Source organism: Pempheris klunzingeri, chromosome 1 (genome assembly GCF_042242105.1).
Source record: "Pempheris klunzingeri isolate RE-2024b chromosome 1, fPemKlu1.hap1, whole genome shotgun sequence".
Lineage (NCBI taxonomy): Eukaryota > Metazoa > Chordata > Actinopteri > Acropomatiformes > Pempheridae > Pempheris > Pempheris klunzingeri.
Genome location: NC_092012.1, coordinates 21,646,249 through 21,669,030, shown reverse-complemented (window position 1 = coordinate 21,669,030; position 22,782 = coordinate 21,646,249). Strand labels below are relative to the sequence as shown.

Genomic DNA, 22,782 nt, shown 5'->3' with positions numbered 1-22,782 from the left:
TAAAGACCAACAAAAGACTCCTATAACAGCTGAAACAAATAACCAGTGGCGGTGAAAATAAGGGAAGTAAGACATTAGACCAAAGGACTTCAAAAGCTACTTTGTTTTAAAGCTAAACATTTCCAACATTCTGCTTTCTAAATGTATTCTAGTGTCATTTTATTTCTTCTTACAGCACTACTTCAGTTGTCTTTAGTGATGGAAGATGCTAACGCATGCTGTGTTCTGACAACTAATAATACCAGACTGAAAAGCAACAAGATAGATTAGGCAGAGGAAGCCTCCTGATCACCCTATATTTGTAAGGATATATTTGTATAATGTATCCCTTTAAAACTGAGGCTGTTCTTCCTGGGGTCCAAGAGGAAAAGCAAAGTGATGCTCCATGGTCAAACCCAGGGTCACACTGAAGGGCAAATTGACAACTGAGGGTTTGACACCTGCTTTGTTAAGACAAATAAGATATGCCCTCCCTCTATGAAGGCTGATTAGAATCTAAACAACATTCAAACCTCTCCTTGGGTACAGACCGAACCCTCCTGAGCCTGCGGCCTGTCTCGTGTAGCCAGAGGATCAAGAAATCCACTCTCCACTGAAAGTGTTCAAGATGAGATTATCCAGAATTGTCTCATAATGCCTTTAAATCAATGCAAGCGTGAAGCGGCTCAAATGAAATCAGCTGTACAGAGATTTGATTTTGTTGTATTTTATTATTTCACAGCTTCTGATGGAAATTCCACATAGTGCTGGTTAATAATGCTACGCAATGCACACCACGTGATGTCCACACAGGTAACATCTCTGATGGAGGGAACATCTGCAGCCCACTGGTGACAGACGTCTGGCCACACGCACATAGCAACAGTCACACACTGTGCCAATGAAGGTGCAAATGCCTTTAATCTCAACGTCTTCTGTGAGCAGCATACGGTGGGGTTGGGGGTTATTGGTTGTTTTACCTGATCACCACCACCCCCTATGTGTCAGTAGCACGTCCTCCACAACAAGGTGATGTGAGACAGAGGAACTGTTGTCCCCACTGACCTGGATGGTGCAGGTGTACTCCGAATCGTCCAGCAGCCTCACAGTGCAGTTGCACTCCCTGTCCAGACTCCTGATGCTGCTGCTCATCAGTCGGCTCAGCATCTTCTCGGTCGTCTGCGTACGGGACCATGCAAGTTTGATCTTCTGTCACGTTAACGACGTCCCTGATCCTGGGTCCAACACCTGGTCAGCGGCAGCGGCAGTGCGGAGCGGCGGCGGGGGTGCATCGCTGTCCTCAGAGTGAGAGCGCCGGGTGGTCGGAGTGGGGGGGGGGGGCACACGGTGCGTTCCTTTAGTCAGTGGAAACAGTGCTGTAGCTGCTGCTGCTCTCTCTCCGGTCCGGTTAGACTGCCTCCCCCACCCCCCCGTCTCCCCGCCGTTGCCATGCCGCTCTAATGCTGCTGGGCGGGTGGAGGTTGGTGAATGGCGAGTCTGCGAGCCAACGGAGTGACGAGATGCTGCCTTCACTGAGTCAACCAGCGGAGCCCAGATTCCGATAGGCTGGTGTTCGTCGTGACTACAGCCACGTGGCTAGGAATAATAACACAGTGGGAGGAGGGAGGGTTGTAGTTTCACAAGTCAGATAGGGAGGCTTTATGCTGCTGCAGAAGTTGATCAACGGAACAATGGCCTAAGTGACACCAACATGTGAAAAACACTAAAATATACACCCAAATGATTCTTTTTAATAACTCTAATCATAATATGTTTGGCGTTCAGTGGCACATGTCAGTGGCCATATCGCCACATCGTCACATTTTCACATTTACCACTTTGTTGGCCCGCGTGCTTTGTTTAATCGAAATATTTCCTACAGAGCGTGAAGGCAGCAACACCTCTCACACTCTACCGTCCACAGACTGATCTCTCCCCGTGACGTCAGCACGACGCCAATAACGTCTAATAGTGTAACAGTCTACTGTTCCGACTCCATCGCTGTTCTGTCTCCTGTTTCATGTAAGCAGTCAGTTTCATAGAAGAGCCCATTTGGAATTAGAAGTTGTACTTTTTCTAAATGTACTTTTCCTCATTTTCACCATTATCACCAAACCTGTTCACAGCAGTCTGCTTTTCCTTGACTGTGCCTCCCTCTGATGGGGCTTCGTGCTAACGGCAATGAGCCGGAGGGAAAAACTTCCGCGTAACATATAGAGCCACTGTACTCCGTTGTTTGTCAGACTGAACGGACATACTTATTGTAGCTGTTACTCTCGTCGTTGTGCTGCAGGAGAAAAAGTTCAGCCATCTGCCGTGACATTGTCCCACAATGCCGTGACCCGGATTCGAACCGGGGTTGCTGCGGCCACAACGCAGAGTACTAACCACTATACGATCACGGCGAGCTACGATGGGCTGATGGGAAAGGGGGGGACACAACGTGGTGTCTTCAATAGACCCGGCGGGTCTGTTGACTGGGAGCTCTTGGTCTACGGAGGAAACATGAGTATTTACTCTGTGACTGCCTTCTGTTCCTTTTTCATGGATAATCAATCAGGGGGCGAGAGCCGTGACCCCCCTTAACAATATTGAAGCGAGGCAGCGTGCTGCTGGGTAAACTCCCAGACACCCTGAGGGGTTTCGGGTGAGGCCGTCCTCCGGCAGGTAACAGCTCTCATTAACAGGTAAGAGTCCGCGGTGTGGCAGTGACGTCATCATTAACCCCCGGTGTTGATTGGACAACAACGACCCCTGGTGGACAAACTGACAAACTGCTGGTGCTACATGTGGCTTCACCAGCTCTCCTATGATTGGCTGATTTTGCTGATGACGTAGCAGCGCTTCCCGTTTTGTAACATCGTCAACGCGCTGGTTATCAAACCCAAGTTTCACCGTAAACACAGAGCCGAGTAAGACGTAACTGTGTTAAAGAACACTTAAGGTAAAGTATCTCCTCTCAGCCGTGACCCATCTGTGGTAACTCTCATCATGCATTCCATCCGAGCTGAAGCCTTTCTCAGCACGCTGTTGGTTCCTGCTGATAAATCTATGCTCTCTTAAGCAGGTCTGTGAAATCTGATGTTGGTAAAAAAAAAACTTCATAGCTTTGCATCTACTACTGCTTGGACATGCAGATAATACTGCACATGTGATCTTCTTAGCTTCCACCCCCCTGCATGTATTGTCTGTGTAACTGTGCCCACATACCTCCTTCAGGAGTCGTAGTGGAATAAACGAGGATTGTCTGACTGATGTGTTCACAGGAATGGCTCATACATGTATTCACTGGTTCCGCAAGGGACTCAGGCTGCATGACAACCCAGCACTGATGGCCGCTCTGAGGGACTGTAAGGAGCTCTACCCTGTGTTCATCCTGGACCCTCACCTTCATAACCACAGCTGTGTGGGAATCAACCGCTGGAGGTTCCTCATCGGAGCCCTCAAAGAGCTGGACTGCAGCCTGAGGAAACTCAACTCCAGGTAAAGCTATTATGATTGCTATTCTAGATTAAAGTCAGACTGGTTGTGCTGCTGCTATCGTGTACATATTGCTGCATCGTCACATTGTGCTGTGCTCGACTCCTTCAGGCTATTTGTAGTGAGAGGGAAGCCGGAGGATGTGTTCCCCAAGCTCTTCAAGGAGTGGAGAGTGACAAAGTTGACCTATGAGTATGACACAGAGCCCTACAGTCTGAGCCGGGACAGGACGGTGACCTCGCTAGCCAAACAGCACGGAGTTGAAGTCATCTACAAGATCTCACACACTCTTTATGATATAGAGAGGTATTACTCACACATGGCACGTGCACACACTGGGGGGTTCAGAGTGTTTAAGCTGCTGCATGTCACTGATTGTCATGTCTCCATAGGATCATTGAGGAAAACAATGGGAAGGCTCCCCTCACTTACAACCGTATGCAGGCAATAGTGAAGACCCTTGGCCCCCCTAAGAGGCCGATCCCTGCCCCCACCACTGAAGATATCAAAGGTACGACAAACACCACTGGAGAAAGCTAGTGAATCATCATACACACGTGTGTAGAACCCAAACAGGGGTTAACAGAATTATTCTTTATGTCAAAAGATGTGAAGACCCCTCACTCAGAAAGCCATGAGAAGAAATATGGGATGCTGACACTGGAGGAGCTCGGCCAGGACACCTCAGCTCTGGGAGAGGAGCAATTCCCAGGAGGAGAACAGGAGGCTCTGAAGAGACTGGAGGAGCATATGAAAAGAACGGTACTCCACTTTCATGCACATGTATTCTGTCTCGCTACACGACTGACGGGTGTGAACCAGCTAGAAGACATTCTGCCGCTGAGTACAGAAATAAGATCATTTCAGACATCTTGTGAGAATGTGTTGCATTTACGTCCCACCTGTTCTCTTACATCAGGGATGGGTGTGTAGCTTTGAGAAGCCGCAGACTTCTCCCAACTCTTTGCGCCCGAGCACCACTGTTCTCAGTCCATATGTGACCTTTGGCTGCCTCTCTGCTCGCACCTTCTGGTGGAGACTGACTGACGTCTACCAAGGGGTGAGTGTCGCCAGCACATTACAGTTGGTGGAGGTAGAATGCTACACTATAGATACAGCTGCACAGTTGACAAGATTTCTTTCATGTTTAACACACTTCAACAGTAAAATATAGGCTAGATGTTGATCTTGGTCCTAACTTTCTATGACATCGACTGTTGTGTGCTTGTGTTGCATTTTCAGAAGAAACATTCAGATCCTCCAGTTTCCCTGCACGGCCAGCTACTGTGGAGAGAGTTCTTCTACACAGCAAGTGTGGGGATCCCTAACTTTAACAAGATGGAGGGCAACCCTGTGTGTACCCAGGTGGACTGGGACACAAACCCCGAACACCTGGCCGCATGGACAGAGGTGCTGAGTCCTTCCGAAATGATTTTAAATGGAAATGAGAGCTAATTAGTGAGAGAGGTATTATAAATATTTGCTGTCATCCTGGACGTATTCCCCTTAAGGCTCGGACTGGTTTCCCCTTCATCGATGCCATCATGACTCAGCTGAGGCAGGAGGGCTGGATCCACCACCTGGCCAGACATGCTGTCGCTTGTTTCCTCACCAGGGGAGACCTGTGGATCAGCTGGGAAGAAGGGCAGAGGGTGTGTCAACAAGCCTGCCTTTATAGCTGTTGTAGATTAACTGTGCATTTTGAGTGCGTTTTAGGAGAGCAGTTCTAAATCACTGGAGCACTCCTCTAACATTGCATTCATTGCTCCTGAAGGTGTTTGAAGAGCTTTTATTGGATGGTGACTGGGCTCTGAATGCTGGAAACTGGCAGTGGCTCTCAGCAAGTGCCTTCTTCCACCAGTTCTTCAGGGTCTACTCCCCTGTCGCTTTTGGCAAGAAGACAGACAAAAATGGAGACTACATCAAGTAAGATCATAACCCTAACAAGGCCAAAGTACCACAGATGGTATCATATGTAATCATTTCACCTCTACTTTGCTTTCCAGGAAGTACCTTCCTCTTCTGAAGAAGTTCCCTGCTCAGTATATCTATGAACCCTGGAAAGCTCCACGCAGTGTCCAGCAGGCAGCAGGATGCATTGTGGGTAAAGACTATCCACATCCTATTGTAGAACATGAAGTGATCAGCAAGAAGAACATCCAGAGGATGAAGGCAGCTTATGCCAAGAGATCTGCAAACCCAGAAGAATCAGCCAGCAAAAAGCAAGGTATTGCAAGTATGCTTTATGAGAGGTTCATCTCCTTTTGATGTTTGTCACGTTTACAGAAAGTCCTACTTCAATATTTCTTATATTCTTCTAGGTAAAAAGCGTATGGCTCCATCTGTTGTGGACATGCTGAAGAAGAAAGAGAAAAAGAAGTAATGTTTGCACAAACCAATACAAGCAATAGAGTTCCTGTTTACTACAATGTAGACGAATTATGATGAATAATGAATATATACATGTTGCTGATGTTTTTATTGTAACTTTTTATATTGCATTTATTTCTTTAATTTTTAAAAGTGGGTGTTAGCTAAACTAGGTTAGATCAGAAGTGTACTTGAAAAATGTTTCTGACATGGAGATCAACTTAAAATATATAAAGACGGACGGTCCCATCTGGTTTGAAGGGTCCAGGTTGTGTCTGACTCAGAAGTTGGCCTTTTTACTGTAGTTTGGATCTGAAACGATAAAATGTCTTACTGCTTCACCCCAAAAAATCCAATGTCATTATTCTACTCCTTACTTTGTGCGCATGCTCGGGTGTATTCAATTAAAATTCATACATGTTCCCAGTTTTCACAAGTGATCTCTTCAATGTCCATTTGATAGCTAAAGTATCAAATTATTGTGTAATAGTGTGACTTGATGCCCATTGTCCTGCTTATGTAGTGAAACATCAAACTGAAAATGTTATCCAGCACAGTGGTGGTGTTGTAGAGCGGCCAGTGTTTCCACTAGAGGTCACCGTAATTCTACCTGCAGAAAGGTCTCCTGTTGTTTTTCACTTGGGCTGAATATAATTTACTGAGGGAACTGGTCAAGTGAAAGAGGCATTAATCTGATCTGTTCACTTTAGGAAATCTATTCATTTTCCAGTTAATCTCAACAGTTGAAAACATTTTCTGCATTATTTATATTATTTTGTCATATTTAATGTTGTAGTTATCACACGTAAAGGTCTATTTTACCTCCAGTTTGCAGCGATCCAAACCAGAATCTCAATTGAAACTCACTTTTCAGCATCTTAATTCCTAAAATGTTCATTTAAAAACATAAATAGGCTAACTTAATCCCACTCAATGCAACAGCCATCAGTGGAGTGCTGCAATATTAACTGTGGCCCATTAGTCACTATACTCAATATTTCACATACTGTATGTTTACAGTCGTCCTGTGATTGGCTGAAGGTGGTGTGAGCGGGGCAGTGCTGCGTAAAGTCAAGATGTGTGTATGTGTGTGGGACACACAGCTGTCCTTGGAGGTCAAGTCTTCTCCTGTTTCTGCTTCCTTGGAGCTGACACTGGTGTGAATATCCAGAAGATGATGTCACAAACTCAACAGCAGGCCAGCACGCCTATACAAAGCCAAGCTCAGTTTCCACAGAGACCTGTCAAACATCAAAACAATCTGCTGTCCAACTATGCAAGCATATGGGAGGGTGTTTAGAGGAACACTTGGCACCAGGCCACCCTGCCAAAAACTCTCATGACCGAGCCACGCGGGTCTGGCCGTCACTCAGCTGACTGACAGGTTTGTTTAATGATTTCCGAGATGTTATGAGAGACAACAGTCTGGTCAGTACACCAGCTATATTCTGGAATTTAGGTCTCAGGTATTATAACACACTCACAAATATGTATATTATATCAATGTATGATCAAATCCTAATCTTAGCTGCCTGTTCACTGGTGAGCCCCTCTCCCTCTCTGTCTGTGTTGACACCTCACCACTCAGATCATCTTGAATGTGGTGCTGCAATATCCCAGTTGGATTTGAACAGCATGTTCCCATGCAGCTGGTGTTTGGTGCAGCTTTAGTGGTGGTGCTTTATCTCAGGAGTTTGTTTGCCTCACAGGTAGCAACACCAAACAGTTCATCTCTACTTTCACATTATCAAGTTTGCAAAGTTTGAAAAAAAGGACAAAACCCAGCCGGCGTGTTATTAAGCACTGAGGCTTTTTTTTTTTTTTTTTTTTTTTTTTAACAAATCTCTCACCATAATAATAATTCAAAGTTCATTTGGAGCATCACCTGCAAAAATGTTTTTCAGCAACTGACATTACAAACTAAAATGAATGCACTCAATCACTTGATTAGCCAACAGAACCAAACAACAGGAAACACTGGTACTGGTCACTAAAATGGGTCAGGCCAAGTTTACATCACCTCACAAATCTTTTCAGAAGATAACCACAACAACCAATGGAGCTACACACATTACCCATTCTAACTCCACTGGAAAATCTTAGAGCTTCATCATTCAACACAGAGGTACGTGTTGTGATGCTGCTTTGCCTGGTGAGAAGTTACAGACAGCACCTGTTCATATCAAAAATGTTTTTGATGTTTAATTACACATAAAAATGACACAACACTGACATTCATTTTGGCTGACACCGCCTGTGAGTCAGGGGCACAGTGATTTGCTGGGCTGGAGGCAGGTGTTCTCTGATAGGCAGTTACACAAAAAAGGACAAAGATTGGTGAGGTGATTTCTGCGAAGATTTAACAATTTTCTCTTTAGTTGTGCAAGTGACATTATAACCGGGGAAAGAGCAAGGGACCAGAGAAAATTTTGAGTGAAAGGTTTGTGACCACACGCTGAAAGGTCACTATTTATTGGATGTCTATGGAGCTGGTAAATGAATACCACAGTGAAACTGAAGAGCTGACAGTTGTCCAACATGCTTCATACCTTTTGGTCTTTCCCTATCTAAACACACACCCTGAACAACAACAGTCCTCTGGACCTGGTCTTGTCCATTACCACTCTCATTCTAATGACTCATTATAACAATTTACATTTGCCATGGTAACCTCTATCTATTTCTGTGCACAGTTATGTTTGCAAAAGACAGATAATGGAACCAACAAAGCCAGAGGTAGTGATCTCAGTGAGCATCATCTGTAGCCCCCCCCTATAAATCAGCCAGACTAAGCCACAACAGGATTTTGAGAAGTGCTATACATAGCAAAGCATGAGGCAATGGGCGTGCAATGTTGAAATCATACCCGCCCCTCACGGACCCCATCTGAAATCAGATTTGAAGAGGGATTGTTAATTAAAACATTGATGTCATGATTCTTTTCAGGGGAAGGGGGCATGATATGACTTGGATGGCAGAAACACATGGAAACAAAACTTGTTGGAAAAGCTACACTTGGACGTCTATCAGAGTAGGAACACCTGAACAATCTTTGATTTCTATTGGTTGCGTTTTGATGTGCAGAGCTGCACTTCAGTCGTTTTTTATACTCTTAACTGCACTTTTTCTGTATCTTCACATATGTGGGTCGGCATTAGGAAATCTCTCCCGCAGTTTGGTGACATGCTTACGGGGATACACTGTCAAACAGTCACATGGGTCTCCAATCAGTCGTGTTTCCACATACTGTTGTGCTTTGATCTCTCTGTGCAGAGCCTGTCCAGAATATCCAGACCATGCTGAGGCAGCTGTGTTTCCCAGTGGCACACAAGGCTCTGCAGCCCATACACGTCAATCACTATGGTGTGTACATAGGTTGTGTTGTATGGTAGTCACTCATGGAATCCATACTGAAATGCCAGACTGTGCATCCATTTGGGGGGTTAAAGGTCCCCCATTGTTTAGTTTTTTCATGAAGGAACTTTTTTTTTTCATCCAGAAAATGTGTTGGGATTTTTCTTTTAATTTGGCATTAAATTCTTCAGTTAGTCTTGGTCTTTAACTTGAGTCAGTATATCACCAGCCTGGCAAGGAACGTAGGAAGTGTGGGAGTTGCAGAAAGCCATGATGGAGGGGCGGAACAAAAAAATTAAAATAGCTGAACAGAAGGCACATAGGCATGTGTAATATGATGAGTACATGTGGTAACAGCAGAGAATATTCGGATTGATACCTTTGAACTTGATTGAAGCTGTAATTCATAGTAGCACTAGTGCCAGTTACACTTCATAGAAGACTTGGAGGGTCTGTAGTTTGTTTACCAGGCGAAAAACAAGTTCAAGTAGAAACCAGAACATTTTGTTATCCGTAGGTTATTTCAATAGCTTGTTGTTAACCCTACAGGTTACTTTAATTATGATTTATATGCTAAAAAAAATGCCAACAGAGTACCTATGTGCAAAGTCAAAGTTGTATGAATCACGAATCACGTTTAACAAAATGAGTGCATCATGTAAAGTACAAAAAAAACGAACTAACTAATCACTGATTTGTGTGTGAGAGAGACTGTGTGTATGTGCATGCTTGTATAAAGATAAGAGCCCATAGCTGTTTGGCAGTCAGGGGGATCTGCCTATATAAGGCTAGTCTATTCCTACTGCTTTTCCTTTGGGGATACATTGCAATTGTCACTCCCTGGACAGTGCATGCCTGAGAGCTTGGTAGGCTTCACCATCCTTATTAGATTATCATAATGTTCTTTTATATTTTTAAAACAAAGAGGGAAAAAGGTACCAACTGGGGCTGTTTTGTAAGGTTCTGCTTGTAGCCTTCTCTCTGTCAGTAACATTGTAACTGCACAGTTTTTATGTTATGTGGAAAGTAAGCTTGTGTGACTGGATGTGACTAGTGCTCATATTAATACACTTCAAAGAAGGCGTCATTCAACTGACAGGCTCATATGATTCTTTACTACAGTCTGTACACAGTGCTCAAAAGTTTCCTGAGAAGAGCAGCCAACTCCCGACCACACGAGTGATCCGTCTCCTCTCCGGGTGCGTGTAGTTCCATTGGGAACAGACTAGCCCTGCTTTTAAAATCTCCTATTCTCCTATTCAGGGATCTACCAACCCTTTGATGACCTTGTATTTGACTTGGAATCATTGTGGATTTTTCTCCTTCAAAAAGATTTTCTTGTTTCTTTTTACCACGTGGATTTTCATGGTTTGCTGCTGGCATATTGTTTTTTTTTTTAAAAATGGTCCAAAGGCAAGTTTTGGAAAGTGTGATGTGCTCTAGTGCCTATTTGCAGGCCAACTATAAATAGTTCAGCAGCCTACGCATGCTCGTGTTTGATTGGAAATTGCAGAGCCTTAAGTCAGTGCTGTGGGGTATCTGTCAAAGGAGGGAAAGAAACCTGTGAATGGTGAGTTAACTGTTTAAAATAGGCTGTTGAATGTTGTATATAGGACTAATGAACAGGATAGCATGTATGAGAGATGTAGTTTTACAGAGCATCCTTTGCTGATGTGTGTTTCTAATCCCAAACTATAGAACAACACAAAATAGTATAGAACTTTAACACAAGTTTATCTGAGATAACTGTCTGTTATTCTGTCTGTGGTCATGTTTTCACTCTTTGTTCTCTTTTAGTTCTTAATAATCTCTCAAGAAAGCCCAAAAAGTAACAACACAAACTTTTTTCTCCTGGAGAACGTTTTTTCCTGGAGCGTTCCTTTATCTGGAGGAAAATGGGTTCACGGAGGACAACGACACGGCCCTCTTTTGGCAATGGAAGATCTAGCAATGGAGATAATATCAGCGGGAATAGCCGGCCTAATGGCTGCAGCTACCTCTCTAATGTGAGGCCAGAAAACAGGTACAAACTGAGCATTAATGCAGCGTGTTGTCCTATTTGTTGAAATGTTAGTCCAGTGTGCTACCTGGACTGAACATGTGTAGCATGTTATTTCTTTGTTTGTTGCCATGGTCACCAGAGTCTAAATAAACTACTGATTAAGAACAGCATCTCAGTTATGCAGCATGGGCCCCATTTCACAGCAGTATTCTAACAACAGCTTCTGCATGGAAAGATTTGTTCATGAAACAAGCAGTGTTTAGACCTTAACATGAAACTTTTTTTTTTTTCCCCAACTTTATTTATAGAACATTTTGAACATTTTAGACAGACAGTGTGATGCACAGCACAAGAAACAAAAATACAGAATAAACGCGGATTGGCACATCTGACTGTCACCCCTCTTCCCCCAAACATGAAACTTTTTAATGATACCTCAGTTCATAGGAAAAGCCTCTACGGAGCCTTTTGAGACCACTAGCCATTTCCCCTCAGCCCTTAAACTTGACTTCTAATTCCTTGTCACCCTTTGTTAACTTTAACAAGAGTATTGCTTGTGTTGATCACGTGTTATCACTGTGAAATGATATGCGACAATTGTGACAATGGACATAGGTATTGTTGCCAGCAGGAGTTGGAGCCTTTCTGAAATGATGAACAGCAAATGCTGCAATCAAAATTCATGCAAAACTGAAATGTCTTCAGCTTAGAAATGTACTCTAAACTAACTAACTAGTGCTTTCATCGTATTTACAGTAGGTCAGCATTGAATATCAATCTGATAAACAGCACTACATAGTGCATGCTGCGTGCCATATAGGATGCGCAGTATATAATCTGTGACTGTCTTTAGTATTAGTGTCTTGTTTAGTTTGCCTAATCATGAGTAACAAGCAGCCAAGTGTAACAGTATCCTTTAACTGTGCACTGAACTAAAATGGATGTCAACACCAGACATGGATCAGCTGCACGGAATACATACAAACACACACTACCATAATGCTCTTATAACATGCATGCAAGCTCACATCACATCAGTTTATGTTATTGTATGTGTGTGATGTGCCCTCTGCATTTCCACATGCTGTAATGGTTCAATGTTCTTGAACCTTCATGTTTATGGTGATGTGTTAATTTTTATAATTGGAGTCATGCGGACTAATTAGACCTCTCTGAGGACACTCCAAACAACTGCTCATACTGAACTGGAGAACTTTTCCTCAGTTTGTCTATTATGTGATCTGTGTAAGATTTACCTCTGTTATCATTTCATTTCATGAACATGTAACACATAAAACACAAATTTAGAGGAAAAAACTTTTTTAGAGGAAATTTGTGTGGTGATTTAAATCCCCAGATTATATAACATAATGTTGGATTTCTAGTTATGGTCCATCATAACTAGCCAGATGGTGGCAAGCTGTCTTAAAACATTTGTTTCCATGCTTTTTAAACTATGGTCTATGTCTTTCTATGGTGGTTTTTAGAGAAATTTTTAGTTTTAATCAGAAATGGTCTCTGAGCAGCATTAGCTGCCATCATCAGCATCAGTTTTCATCTGCTGGAGGCAATGGGTGCAAGTTCTTGTATTTTTATTTCAGATTTTATATCCATCCCACTTCAGAATGATAGTACTCTCAAACTGCTCATCTACACGAACAATAATCCAGTATGTTATGTTAACCTTAGAAAAACACCTTAACAGTGTAAGTGACCAGCTCCTCTCTCCCACACAGGAGCACCCTGTGCAGTGTGATGGCACAGCTGACTGAGGAAACACAGCCCTCCTTCGAAATAACCCTCAAGTCAAAAGCAGTGTCAGAGAATTGCAATGTGAAGTTCTCTTGTGTGGTTACAGGTAAAAAGTGCTTCGCAGATTACATTGTGTAAAACTTTACTTGTGGCTTTATGTTAAATGTTTGTGACTTAATGGAAACATATCGTACTTGATGAAGTGAAGCAACTGTAAACTAACCAGCTGCCCTTTTTAGTTGATACAGACATTGTTTGCCCTGATGTCCTGATTTTTGTCTTTGCTCCTTTTTCAGGATACCCTACTCCTCAAGTTATTTGGTATAAGGATGATGTGCAGTTGGACAGATACTGTGGGCTGCCTAAATATGAAGTTTTCCGCAATGGACAAATGCATTCCCTCCACATTTACAAGTATGTATGTTTGGAACAACATATGATCACTTATTCTACAAAGATACCACTGAGATCACAGTTTTATTAGCCTGTTCAAACTTTCTACAAAAAGTTAAATTACTACGCAGCAAAGGGAACTCTGATGGAGGCAACCAAACCATGGTGTATTATTCTGATCTCTCTGTACTGAAGTAGTCCAGAATACTAGGAGGATGCCTTGACATTCTAACCTATAGTATATTAAGGAAACCTACAGCTAAATAGCTGAGTAGAGTTTAGCCAACACACCAGTCTTCCTTGTCAGCAATGTTTACTTTTGTTTTTCCTGATATAGTTTTAATTGTATTATTAAGGCAACTTAAACTGGCTTTCCTTGGCAGTTGCACAGTGGAGGATGCAGCTATATACCAGGCCTCAGCCAGCAACAGCAAAGGTATTGTGTCCTGCTCTGGGGTTCTGGAGGTGGGTGAAATGAACGAGTTCAAGATCCACCAGCGCTACTTTGCCAAGCTCAAGCAAAAGGCTGAGAACAGACGAAGGGAAGCAGAAGGTAAAGAAAACCAGGAGCCGCTACGGACCATCAGTCCAGACCGTACGCAGAGAAAACGCCGCTCCACGATGGAGGCCTTTCTCAGCACGCCAAGCTCCATGGAGGATGAGGGCAATGAGGAGAGCCATCAGGCCATAGCTGTAGAGACTGAGGCCAGGTTACAGGAGGCAGCTGTGGAGGAGGTGCAAGAAAAGACAGTCCCAGTTACTAATGGAGCGGTGTCTGCAGTAACTAATGGACAGGCCATCATTGAAAACGGTGGCAAAAGCGGGACATATATGTATGACTCTGCCCAGAAGATTTTCACGGCACACCAACCCAAAACACCTTTTGTTAAAAAGAAGATTAAAATTTCTAACAGCGCAAAAATGGATAAATCTGAGGAGAGAAGGGAAAAAGATGAGACGTCAGACTCTGTAGCCCTGGTCTGCACAGAGTCAGTACAGTCTAAGGAGACTTCAGAAGAGGTTATGGAAGTAGAGAACACTGTTAGCTCAGCAGTTCTGGATTCAGACTCCGGAAACAAGAAACTGAAATCAGAAATAAGGAAAGGTTTCCTTGTTGAAAGGGCTTCAAAGGATGATTGTGTTGAGGTGACTTCACAGAGACAACAGCTCACTGCCTCAGTGCGCCCTGCCACAATTACATCCACAAGTCATACTGCATCAGGACCTGCAGAGCACAAGAAGGAACCTGGATGCAAAGACACAGAGAAACATTTGGAAATGCTGCCCAAAAGTCATTACATCACCTCAAAACAACCAAAGTCAAGAGCTGCAGCAGTTCCCCAACAACCTCTAAACATAGTGGGGGAGGACATTACTGAAACAGAACATGTCACAGTCATGGATGTTGACGAGAAGTCAAATACTTCCCCTGTTGGATCTTTAGCACACAGAGACGTCCACTCAGCGTACACACGGAGTGAAAGCGGGACTGCTTTACCTCAGCGTCCATGTCAACAGGCTGGAGTTCAGCTGTCTGAGAAGGAAACAAGCCCCTGCCAAAAAAACATGTCTGTGCCCCTGCCAGCACTGCTGACTGAGGTGAGTGAACCTTTTTGCATGAGCTCATGAGTGCTTTGTGCTGCCAACACAGGCCTCATCATTAATACAAGCATCCTGGAGCTATGTATAGCTTTTACAAGTATGCCTCGCTGTGTGACAAAAATTGAATGACGCACATGTTGACAGATGCAGCAGATATATTGATGCAGTGCATTTGATATCATAAGATCAAAGGCCTGGGAGTTGGCCATTGCAGATATTTGTAATTAAAATTAGAATTTGGCGCTATGTAGTGATATGACATGGATATAGCATATTTCCTGTAAAGTGTGACATTTTGGGAAATACACTCATCCGCTTAGTTTCAGAGAGTTTGGTGAGAAGATAAGCAGCAGCTAATTTACAGAGGACTCAGCTTGTCTGGCTGTTTCAGCTGGTACTTTTTTTTTGTTTTTTTTGTCATTTGTTCAAATTCCAACAAATAACAATAAAACAAACTCCTAAACTGCTAAGCTGCCTGCTTTAGCTATAAGTAAATGTGTACGCTGTAGTAGACCAAATCTAACTCTGTGAATAAGCATATTTCTCCAAAAACTACTTATTGTTAAAGTAAAAGTGAATGGGGGGTGTTGTGTCGGTGATCTGACTGATGATGTTACATAAGTAAGTGCATGCAACAAATTTAAATACACGTGTATTTTGTCATGACAAAGAAAATTAGGAAGTAATTTCCTTGTTTTCAAATAAGATGCTTGTTTTACTATGTGGACTGTGAATCTTTATAGTCCACTGCTTATGCAATCATCCTGACTCAAGCTGCATGGCTGAATACTGACAGCACTGAGAGCTGAGACAAAACTTAACATGGCTGAAGCATCTCTTAAAATGATTCACATTCCTTTCTGGCCACATATCAATGTAAAGTAGCCACCTTACTTGTGAAAAGGCCTCACAATATCAGAATTAGAGACAAAGACTGTATACTGTATACTGTAAGACTCTATAGTTAATGACAGTTTTGCAGCTGCTATTTAAAGGAACATAGAGATATAATAAAGGCAACACTGAAGAAGCAGGTTTGTATGGCACAGCCCAATTAAACAGAGCAGTGTACTATTCTTAAGTTTCATTATATTGTACATCAAAGATATCATACTACTGTGCAGCTTTGCAGTGTCATGGCACAATGTAGAATCTCAGTCATGTGTTAATGTGCTGGATTTGAATTCAGAGTGAAGATGAACTGACATTTTATTAATATTTTCTTATTCAAAAAATTAAAAAAAATAATGATAAGATTGGTTTGCAAGCCTCCCTACTTGCTGCTTCACTGACAGCCATGTGATCTTTGCCAGTACAACAGGTGAAGAAAAGGTCTCTTGTTACCTTCACTTACTTATAGCTTCTCTCTGCTTTATTCTTTTCTTTTTGCTCTAAGGTCTTTCCATTCCGTTCTCTGTTTGTTGCTGGTTACACAGTTGCTAGTTTTAATATTACACGTGTTTATCCATGTCCAACATACTCAGGGATAAAGGAATAAGTATTTACAGCATGGAACCTCTGCTTGTATTATGTCCCAAGGTTACACAGGCCCATACAAAGATGAATAGGAACAATGCACCTGTCAACCTTGAGCTTTCACCCGGCCAGTGTACGATGACTGCACAGCCACCACAAAAGACTGCGTCTGAAAGAGAGACCACGACAGATGACATCCAGACCCTTTCTTTGCAGCATGGTGTTCAAGCAGCCATTGACAAAATGACACGAGACATATGGGATCATTCCAGGGGATCAAATGAAAGCTATACAGCCCTTTTTACAGGCACACAGAAGTCACCCCTCCAAAGCCCGGATGGTGGTGAGAACACCCTAGGGTGTAATGTTTCACCCAGCACCCAGCAAAGCCAAGTTGATACAGCTATAAAAACTGTTGAAGGGACAGAAATACAAGTTGATGAGAATTTAGAGGGTAACAAGGTAGGTAAGGTTTTAGTGCAGGCTAAGAGTGCAGCCCCAAATGAGATGGAGACTGAAAGTGCTGCTCTACATGTGATTGAACACACTGAAACAGAGAAGAGCAAAGATTCAACAGATAAAGACACTGATGTTATCATTGCACATGCATTTGATAAAGAAACGGAGAAGAATGCACATATATCAAAATGGGCAGAGGAAACTAGTTCAGAATTAGAGAATCTGAAGTCAGTCAAGCCTGCCATCCGACTCCCAACAAAAACTCCAGAGAAGACAAACTTATCTGATTTCCAAGAAATTCAGAAACCTGTAACAAAAGTCATATCTATAGCTGAACTCTTGAGATCACAAATAAAAGCTCTTGATTCTACACAAGAAAATCCAGCGACCACCACATCACTCCATGCTGACTGTAGACAAGATCCAACTGCAGCTGCTACACAAATATGCAAGGAGTTGAAAAATGATGACAGTAAATATAAACCAGAGAAGAAGAAGTCAATGGCTGACAGGAAAACTGAGACAATTACTGACGATGCTCCTCTGAAAAACATAAAGGAAACACTCATGGAGGTTTATCATCAACTACACAAAACTGATCAGGAACAAATTCAGACTCAAGGTGCAACTTCACCACCTGTTCAACCTTTACAAAAATCTCTTGTTATCCCACCTATTTCTGTTGTGGACACTGGCACCACTGTAGAGAATGAAGGCAGCACCAAACAATACGGTGAAGGTATTATGGACATCTGCCAGAAAACTAAAGCATCGACCCCAGCCGCTCAGAAAGATTGCCCTGTTGTTTCTCTTTCTGGGAATGACAATGTAAAATTCATTTTTTCTCCTTCAACTTCTGAGGACAAACTGACCAATACATCAATTTCAAAGCTATCTGGAGCTGTCAGTCAAGTATCTGGGCCTCCCCTCATAGAGCCACCTATAAAGGCCAGTAGTCAAGAGACAAACTCTGCTTTGGAGCGAGTTAAAGATGAACCTGCTCAAGGCAAAGACTTAGGATTTACAGAAAGATTAACTCCAGAAATTAAACTCACCAGCCAAACTGAAAGGGGGATTGCTGAAATGAGTTCCACAGGACTTCTTGATCGGTGCAAAATGGAAGAACACAACTCTAAAAGCGTACAAAAGCAAAGTGTACTCGGCACAGATACACAAGAGAATAATCTTCAACCTATACAGCAGGACAGCTCTGTGGCTGAAGAATTTTCAAGGGCTGACTCCTTAGTCAGTCCAACTCCTGAGGCTAGTCCACTGTTAAAGAAAAGAAATTGTGTTTCTCCCATTCCTTCTGCTACTCCACAAGAGCTCGCCTCTGGGGCTCGACGTAAAATCCTAACTCCCAAGCCCAACCTTGAGGAGGCCTCAGAGGCCACATCACCACTTGATAGTCAGACTCCGAAAAATGAGGGTTTTTCACAGAGCAGCAAACTTTCTGCCAGTCCTGTGACCCTCTTGATGTCTCCAAGCCTTCCACAACGGACACCATCACTTCAGCCCCCTGGTGGTCAGACCTCCCCTGCAGAAAGGCGTTCTCCATTGTTGAACAGGAAGAAGATGGTATCTGATACTCAAGCACCAAGCCAGCAGGCCAGTGGGGAGATACACACCCCCAAAGCTGAGGGGAAACCTGCAGAGAAGAACAAGCATGACCCATTCAAAGGTAAAATTGCCTTCACGTTGTGATAGAATTTCAGATGTTGCCTAAAGAGTCATTGCTTTATTAGGAATTGTTAGAAGTTGTTACAATATGGAAATTCTTACTACTTTGGCTTCCCCAGTAGTAGTATCAAAACAGACACAGTGGCAGACAGCAATGCATGCTGCTTCACAGGTGGTGCACAGGATGGTGAATTTTTGAATAGAAACATCAGTTTTAATTTGTATACATAGCACATACAGTATCAGACAGCATACATCAAGGGTGCTTGATCCTTAGTCCATGGAGAAGTGTGTTTTCACTGTGTTGTCCATGTTGGATCTCCCTTCAGCTCCTCAAGTTATTCGTAAGATCAGGGCCGAAACCTTCGCAGAAGCCTCAGGACATTTCAAACTATGGTGTCAGTTCTTCAATGTTCTAAGTGACTCTACGATCAGCTGGTACAGAAATGAGGAGGGGATTACTCAGATTAAAAGAAAGTAAGTTTCCAGTGTAACTATTTATAGGTTCACCAGAAATACAATATTTGGAAGCTTCCTATAAAATGCTGCTTCAAATTACTTCATGTAACATAATAAACATGTTTTACTCATATACCTGCAAAGTCCTGCACATTTTCTGAAGCATTCTGAGTTATTTGTTATTTCTTTCTTTCTCAGTGCAGGGGATGAAACTCAGGTCAATCTTGCAATTGTTCAGGCATCATGCAAAGACTCTGGTGTTTACGGCTGCACAATCACAAATGAACATGGGACAGACTCAACAGATTTTCTTCTTAGTGCAGAGGGTTTGTACATGTCTCTTACCTTACATTTGGCATAAGATAAACAGTTTCCTTTGCATTACTGGGCCACAACCAGTCTCACTCCGTCTTCTTTCTCACTGTGTTGAAGGGATGGCTGCAATGTCCCTACGTGAGGACCTCGGTGGTAAGATAACATTTTACAGATCATCATTTTCCTGTATCAACGCTCAAATGTTTTTTCTCACTGCCGTTTTTATCTTCATCTGTGTGCAGTCGGAGAAGAAATCGAGATGACACCCATGATATTCCACAAGGGTGTGGCTGATTCTGCGGTCTGGGGTAACAAATTCTTTGGCCGTATAATGATGCAGGAATCTCATATTGGTGATGGCTGTTCTCATAAAGTCTGGAGGGCAAAAGTCATCTATGGGCTGGAGCCTGTGTTTGAGTCTGGAAACACATGTATCATTAAAGTACGTAACCCCATCGCCTATGAAGGCAAAGGAGAAAGCTGCCTTATAGACAGGAACCTGGATATTACCAAGCAGGTGTGTAAGACAGGTTTGATTTTGTAACTTATTCTTATTTTAAATGTAAATGTCATTCAATAAACAAATCATTACCATGAATCACTACCATGATTAATTCCCAGCACCCACGTAGGATTACTGTTGCAGTAATCAAATGAAGACAGAACAAATATACTGGTGTACATTGGACTTATCTTTACTGGCTATTCTCCAATGTTCTGCACACAGGAGTGTAAAATTCAGAACTTGGCTCGTGAATACTGCAAAATCTTCTCCGCAGAGGCAAGAGTGATTGAAAACTTTGGTGCCATTCTTGAGTGAGTAAGACAACTTTACTCTTCATCTTCAGTAAACATCCTCTTTGAGTGTTATTTACAACACATGGACCATAAAGCCTCACACAATCATTGTCATATCATGACAATCTTTGTTACACAGAGTGATTCCAGTCTACTTGATGTACCGACCTGCAAACACTGTCCCTTTTGCCACAGTGGAGGCTGATCTGACAGGAGTCTATCAGAAATACTCTGTCCTGGATCATACAGGCAGACTAGAAATGAGAACTGGGTCTGAGGTGGAGCTGAAGTGCTGTGCCTTACAGCACTGGATATTTCAGTGGACCAGTGGCAACCTGTTGCTCACTCGGCTAGAGGGTAAGCTGACACTTGAGTGATGTGAAATATGTTTTTCCCATATTTGTGGCTAAAGTATTTAAGAATATGGTGATGCCTTGAGACATTCAATACTGAGAAACAGAGGTCAAATTCTTTAGTTACCTCCTGGTTCATCCCACAGCAAGCATTTACTGTAACAAGTTTATATTAAAATCAGTAGTTGTGTACACGTGAAGCTCAAAATTGGTTGATGTATTACACAAATAACCAAAACTAATGAATGAAGTAAAATATTGCTTACAATAAGTTAAAGTGTAAGAGCATGAGGAAAAGTGTGTGATCTTAAAATTAAGCGAGGTATTTTGAAAACCTTTGGGTCCTTTACTCATTATAATATATATTATGTTTTGTGGTGTCCTGAGGACTTTTTTTCTACCTTTTGTACCATTTTTTAGTGCTGGACTAAACGTGGTGACAATTTACATTGCATGTCTGTCACTTCTGAATATATTACCTGAACAACAGAAAAATAAAGTAATTGTGTGGTGTTATTTTGCAGGTGTTGACACTAAGATCACCCGTGTCGGTATTTCAGTCAGATCAACAGGGTTAGTATATTTGTATTGTGTTGCCTCTGTAAATTGTAGTGTGGAAACCAAATTTTACAGGTAATTTACATTTGTGTCACTCACGCCTGTATCATTTGGCTTTTTTGTGTGTTACTGCAGGCATCAAGGTCTATCTGTTGAAGGGAGTCCCAAAGTTTTTGAACAGTTTGTCTCCCAGCATCAGTGTAACTACTTCTGTGGTCTGCTCAGCCTGAGGTCACTAAAAGTCATGGAGTCTTTATTGACGCCAGTGAAGCCCAAAGGCTCCAAGAGTCCGTTACTTCAACGCAAAATGGCTGCAGGGTCCTCCAGCCCTCAGACCGGCAGGAAAGCTGCTGGCAGCCCCAGGCTGCCCCGGAAGGCTGAGCAAGAGGGCAGAAATACCCCCACCAAACAAAAAGCTGCTGATGCCCCCACAGTTGTAAAGATGGATTAGAGTAGATGTCACTCAAAAAGACATTAAAGATGACGGATTTTCTCAAAAGAACAATGCCCTGATCAAATGAAGTCGTTCACTCTTGAGGATGTATCAGGAAAATAACCCAGGAGGAGCTGGAAGAAAGACAGAGGGCTGATGACATCTGTAATTTTAAGACCAGGAGAGAGATTAATAAATAATAGGACTTCTTTATTTGAACAGCCACCATTCCGTGCCATTATCAATTATTGTGGATTGATGCCCTCACATGTTGTGGTGTTTATCTGTTGCATCCCACATTCATCAAATCTTAGGGTTGAAACTACAGTGTAGTAGTGAGTAATAGCTTTCCTGGGTTTGTATTCTATCAATCCATGTACCACTGTAGGTCACAGATTGTGAATCCCGATCTCAGGTCAGTTTATTTGTTCTAAATGAATGTGGAAGGTGAAACATTTGAACTGAAGTGGCATTGTATGTCTTTATGTAATTTTCAATGTAAAAGCACAGACATGTATCTTTCATGCTCACCTTTGTGAGAATGTAGAGGAGTACTTTTGTAGTTGAAGTAAAACCATGAGATGCATACGCAGTCAGGCCCATGGTCATATAGCATGTTTTAACGGCTGGGAGTTTGTTTTTTTTTTTTTTCAAGAAAAGCCACATGCAGCTTCACATGACACTGTTGTACAGTGCCTAATGGTGCTATGCTTTTATATTATAACCTGTCATGCTGCTGTTCTACATTGCACTGCATTTTTAGAAACTGCACCCCTGAATGCAACTGGCTGTAAAAATAAAATGTATGATTATGCCTTGTATGTTTGGAGGCTTTTTAAATTCTGAGTGTCAGTATTAATACAAATGAGCATATTATGGAGTGGGCTGAATCACTCCGATGAAAGCCATCCCATCCAGTCTATCTGACATTAGCAGTCTCTCATTATCATATATATCGTCTGGAAAGATAAGTAACCCAGTGTTATCTCAGTGACTCCTATTATCTGAGAGGACTGCATCACATTTCTTTCTGTCATCATACTGATATGCACCCATTATTTATAGCATGACTGTCTAAGAAAAGGCTTGCCATATTTGGGCTCATTTTTTAAAACACTTGTAGGCCCTTTAGGCCTTAGGCCTTGTTGGCAAGACAAAAGACAAAAGTACACTCAACAAAAGTGCACAAATACATCAAGGGGAAGAATAAATATTAAAAGAAGACTGAGAGTCCACTGACATGCTTGCAGCTTTCCAAGACTGAGCTGTATCGGTATAATAACCCCTCGAGATAAGAAGTTGTAGGTCTAGCAGGTCTG

General features: G+C 42.5%; 3 protein-coding genes and 1 non-coding gene across 5 annotated transcripts in view; 2 read left to right on the top strand and 2 right to left on the bottom strand.

Annotated features, from left to right (window-relative positions):
* The window catches only part of LOC139201569 (FERM domain-containing protein 5-like), a 64,504-nt gene extending 63,358 nt beyond the window's left edge, over positions 1-1,146 (bottom strand). The window contains exon 1 of the mRNA XM_070830928.1: positions 1,045-1,146. Coding sequence (XP_070687029.1) covers positions 1,045-1,146 — 102 coding nt within the window. The remainder of the gene's footprint in view (positions 1-1,044) is intronic.
* A 1,166-nt stretch (positions 1,147-2,312) lies between these two features.
* Positions 2,313-2,384, bottom strand: trnah-gug (transfer RNA histidin (anticodon GUG)). Its single transcript has one exon. It is a non-coding gene; the product is annotated as a tRNA-His (tRNA).
* Positions 2,385-2,821: 437 nt separating this feature from the next.
* Positions 2,822-6,218, top strand: cry5 (cryptochrome circadian regulator 5). 2 transcript variants are annotated; one of them, XM_070835497.1, is made up of 11 exons: positions 2,822-2,923; positions 3,246-3,462; positions 3,571-3,765; positions 3,852-3,970; positions 4,067-4,221; positions 4,379-4,519; positions 4,702-4,869; positions 4,971-5,111; positions 5,234-5,385; positions 5,466-5,686; positions 5,781-6,218. In XM_070835497.1, the coding sequence occupies exons 2-11, from the start codon at positions 3,248-3,250 to the stop codon at positions 5,840-5,842; spliced, it is 1,569 nt and encodes a 522-aa protein (XP_070691598.1). In that variant the 5' UTR covers positions 2,822-2,923; positions 3,246-3,247; the 3' UTR covers positions 5,843-6,218. The 2 variants fall into 2 exon arrangements, with proteins under 2 accessions (XP_070691598.1, XP_070691679.1); XM_070835578.1 differs by lacking the exon at positions 2,822-2,923 and adding an exon at positions 2,987-3,046.
* Positions 6,219-11,078: 4,860 nt separating this feature from the next.
* On the top strand, positions 11,079-22,277 carry alpk3b (alpha-kinase 3b). Its single transcript, XM_070835381.1, has 13 exons — positions 11,079-11,206; positions 12,922-13,043; positions 13,234-13,351; positions 13,714-14,929; positions 16,472-18,548; positions 18,877-19,024; positions 19,205-19,332; positions 19,439-19,474; positions 19,564-19,838; positions 20,049-20,137; positions 20,259-20,476; positions 20,997-21,045; positions 21,166-22,277. The coding sequence occupies exons 1-13, from the start codon at positions 11,079-11,081 to the stop codon at positions 21,479-21,481; spliced, it is 4,920 nt and encodes a 1,639-aa protein (XP_070691482.1). The 3' UTR covers positions 21,482-22,277.
* Positions 22,278-22,782: the final 505 nt, after the last annotated feature.

Bases quoted from the DNA above. Each gene is read 5' to 3' on its own strand.
- cry5 (XM_070835497.1), top strand. From the start codon at position 3,248: ATGGCTCATACATGTATTCACTGGTTCCGCAAGGGACTCAGGCTGCAT. The intron at 4,520-4,701 runs GTGAGTGTCGCC...TTGCATTTTCAG, and splicing joins TGACTGACGTCTACCAAGGG to AAGAAACATTCAGATCCTCC. The intron at 5,112-5,233 runs GTGTGTCAACAA...TTGCTCCTGAAG, and splicing joins GCTGGGAAGAAGGGCAGAGG to GTGTTTGAAGAGCTTTTATT.
- alpk3b (XM_070835381.1), top strand. From the start codon at position 11,079: ATGGGTTCACGGAGGACAACGACACGGCCCTCTTTTGGCAATGGAAGA. The intron at 19,475-19,563 runs GTAAGATAACAT...ATCTGTGTGCAG, and splicing joins CCTACGTGAGGACCTCGGTG to TCGGAGAAGAAATCGAGATG. The intron at 19,839-20,048 runs GTGTGTAAGACA...TTCTGCACACAG, and splicing joins ACCTGGATATTACCAAGCAG to GAGTGTAAAATTCAGAACTT.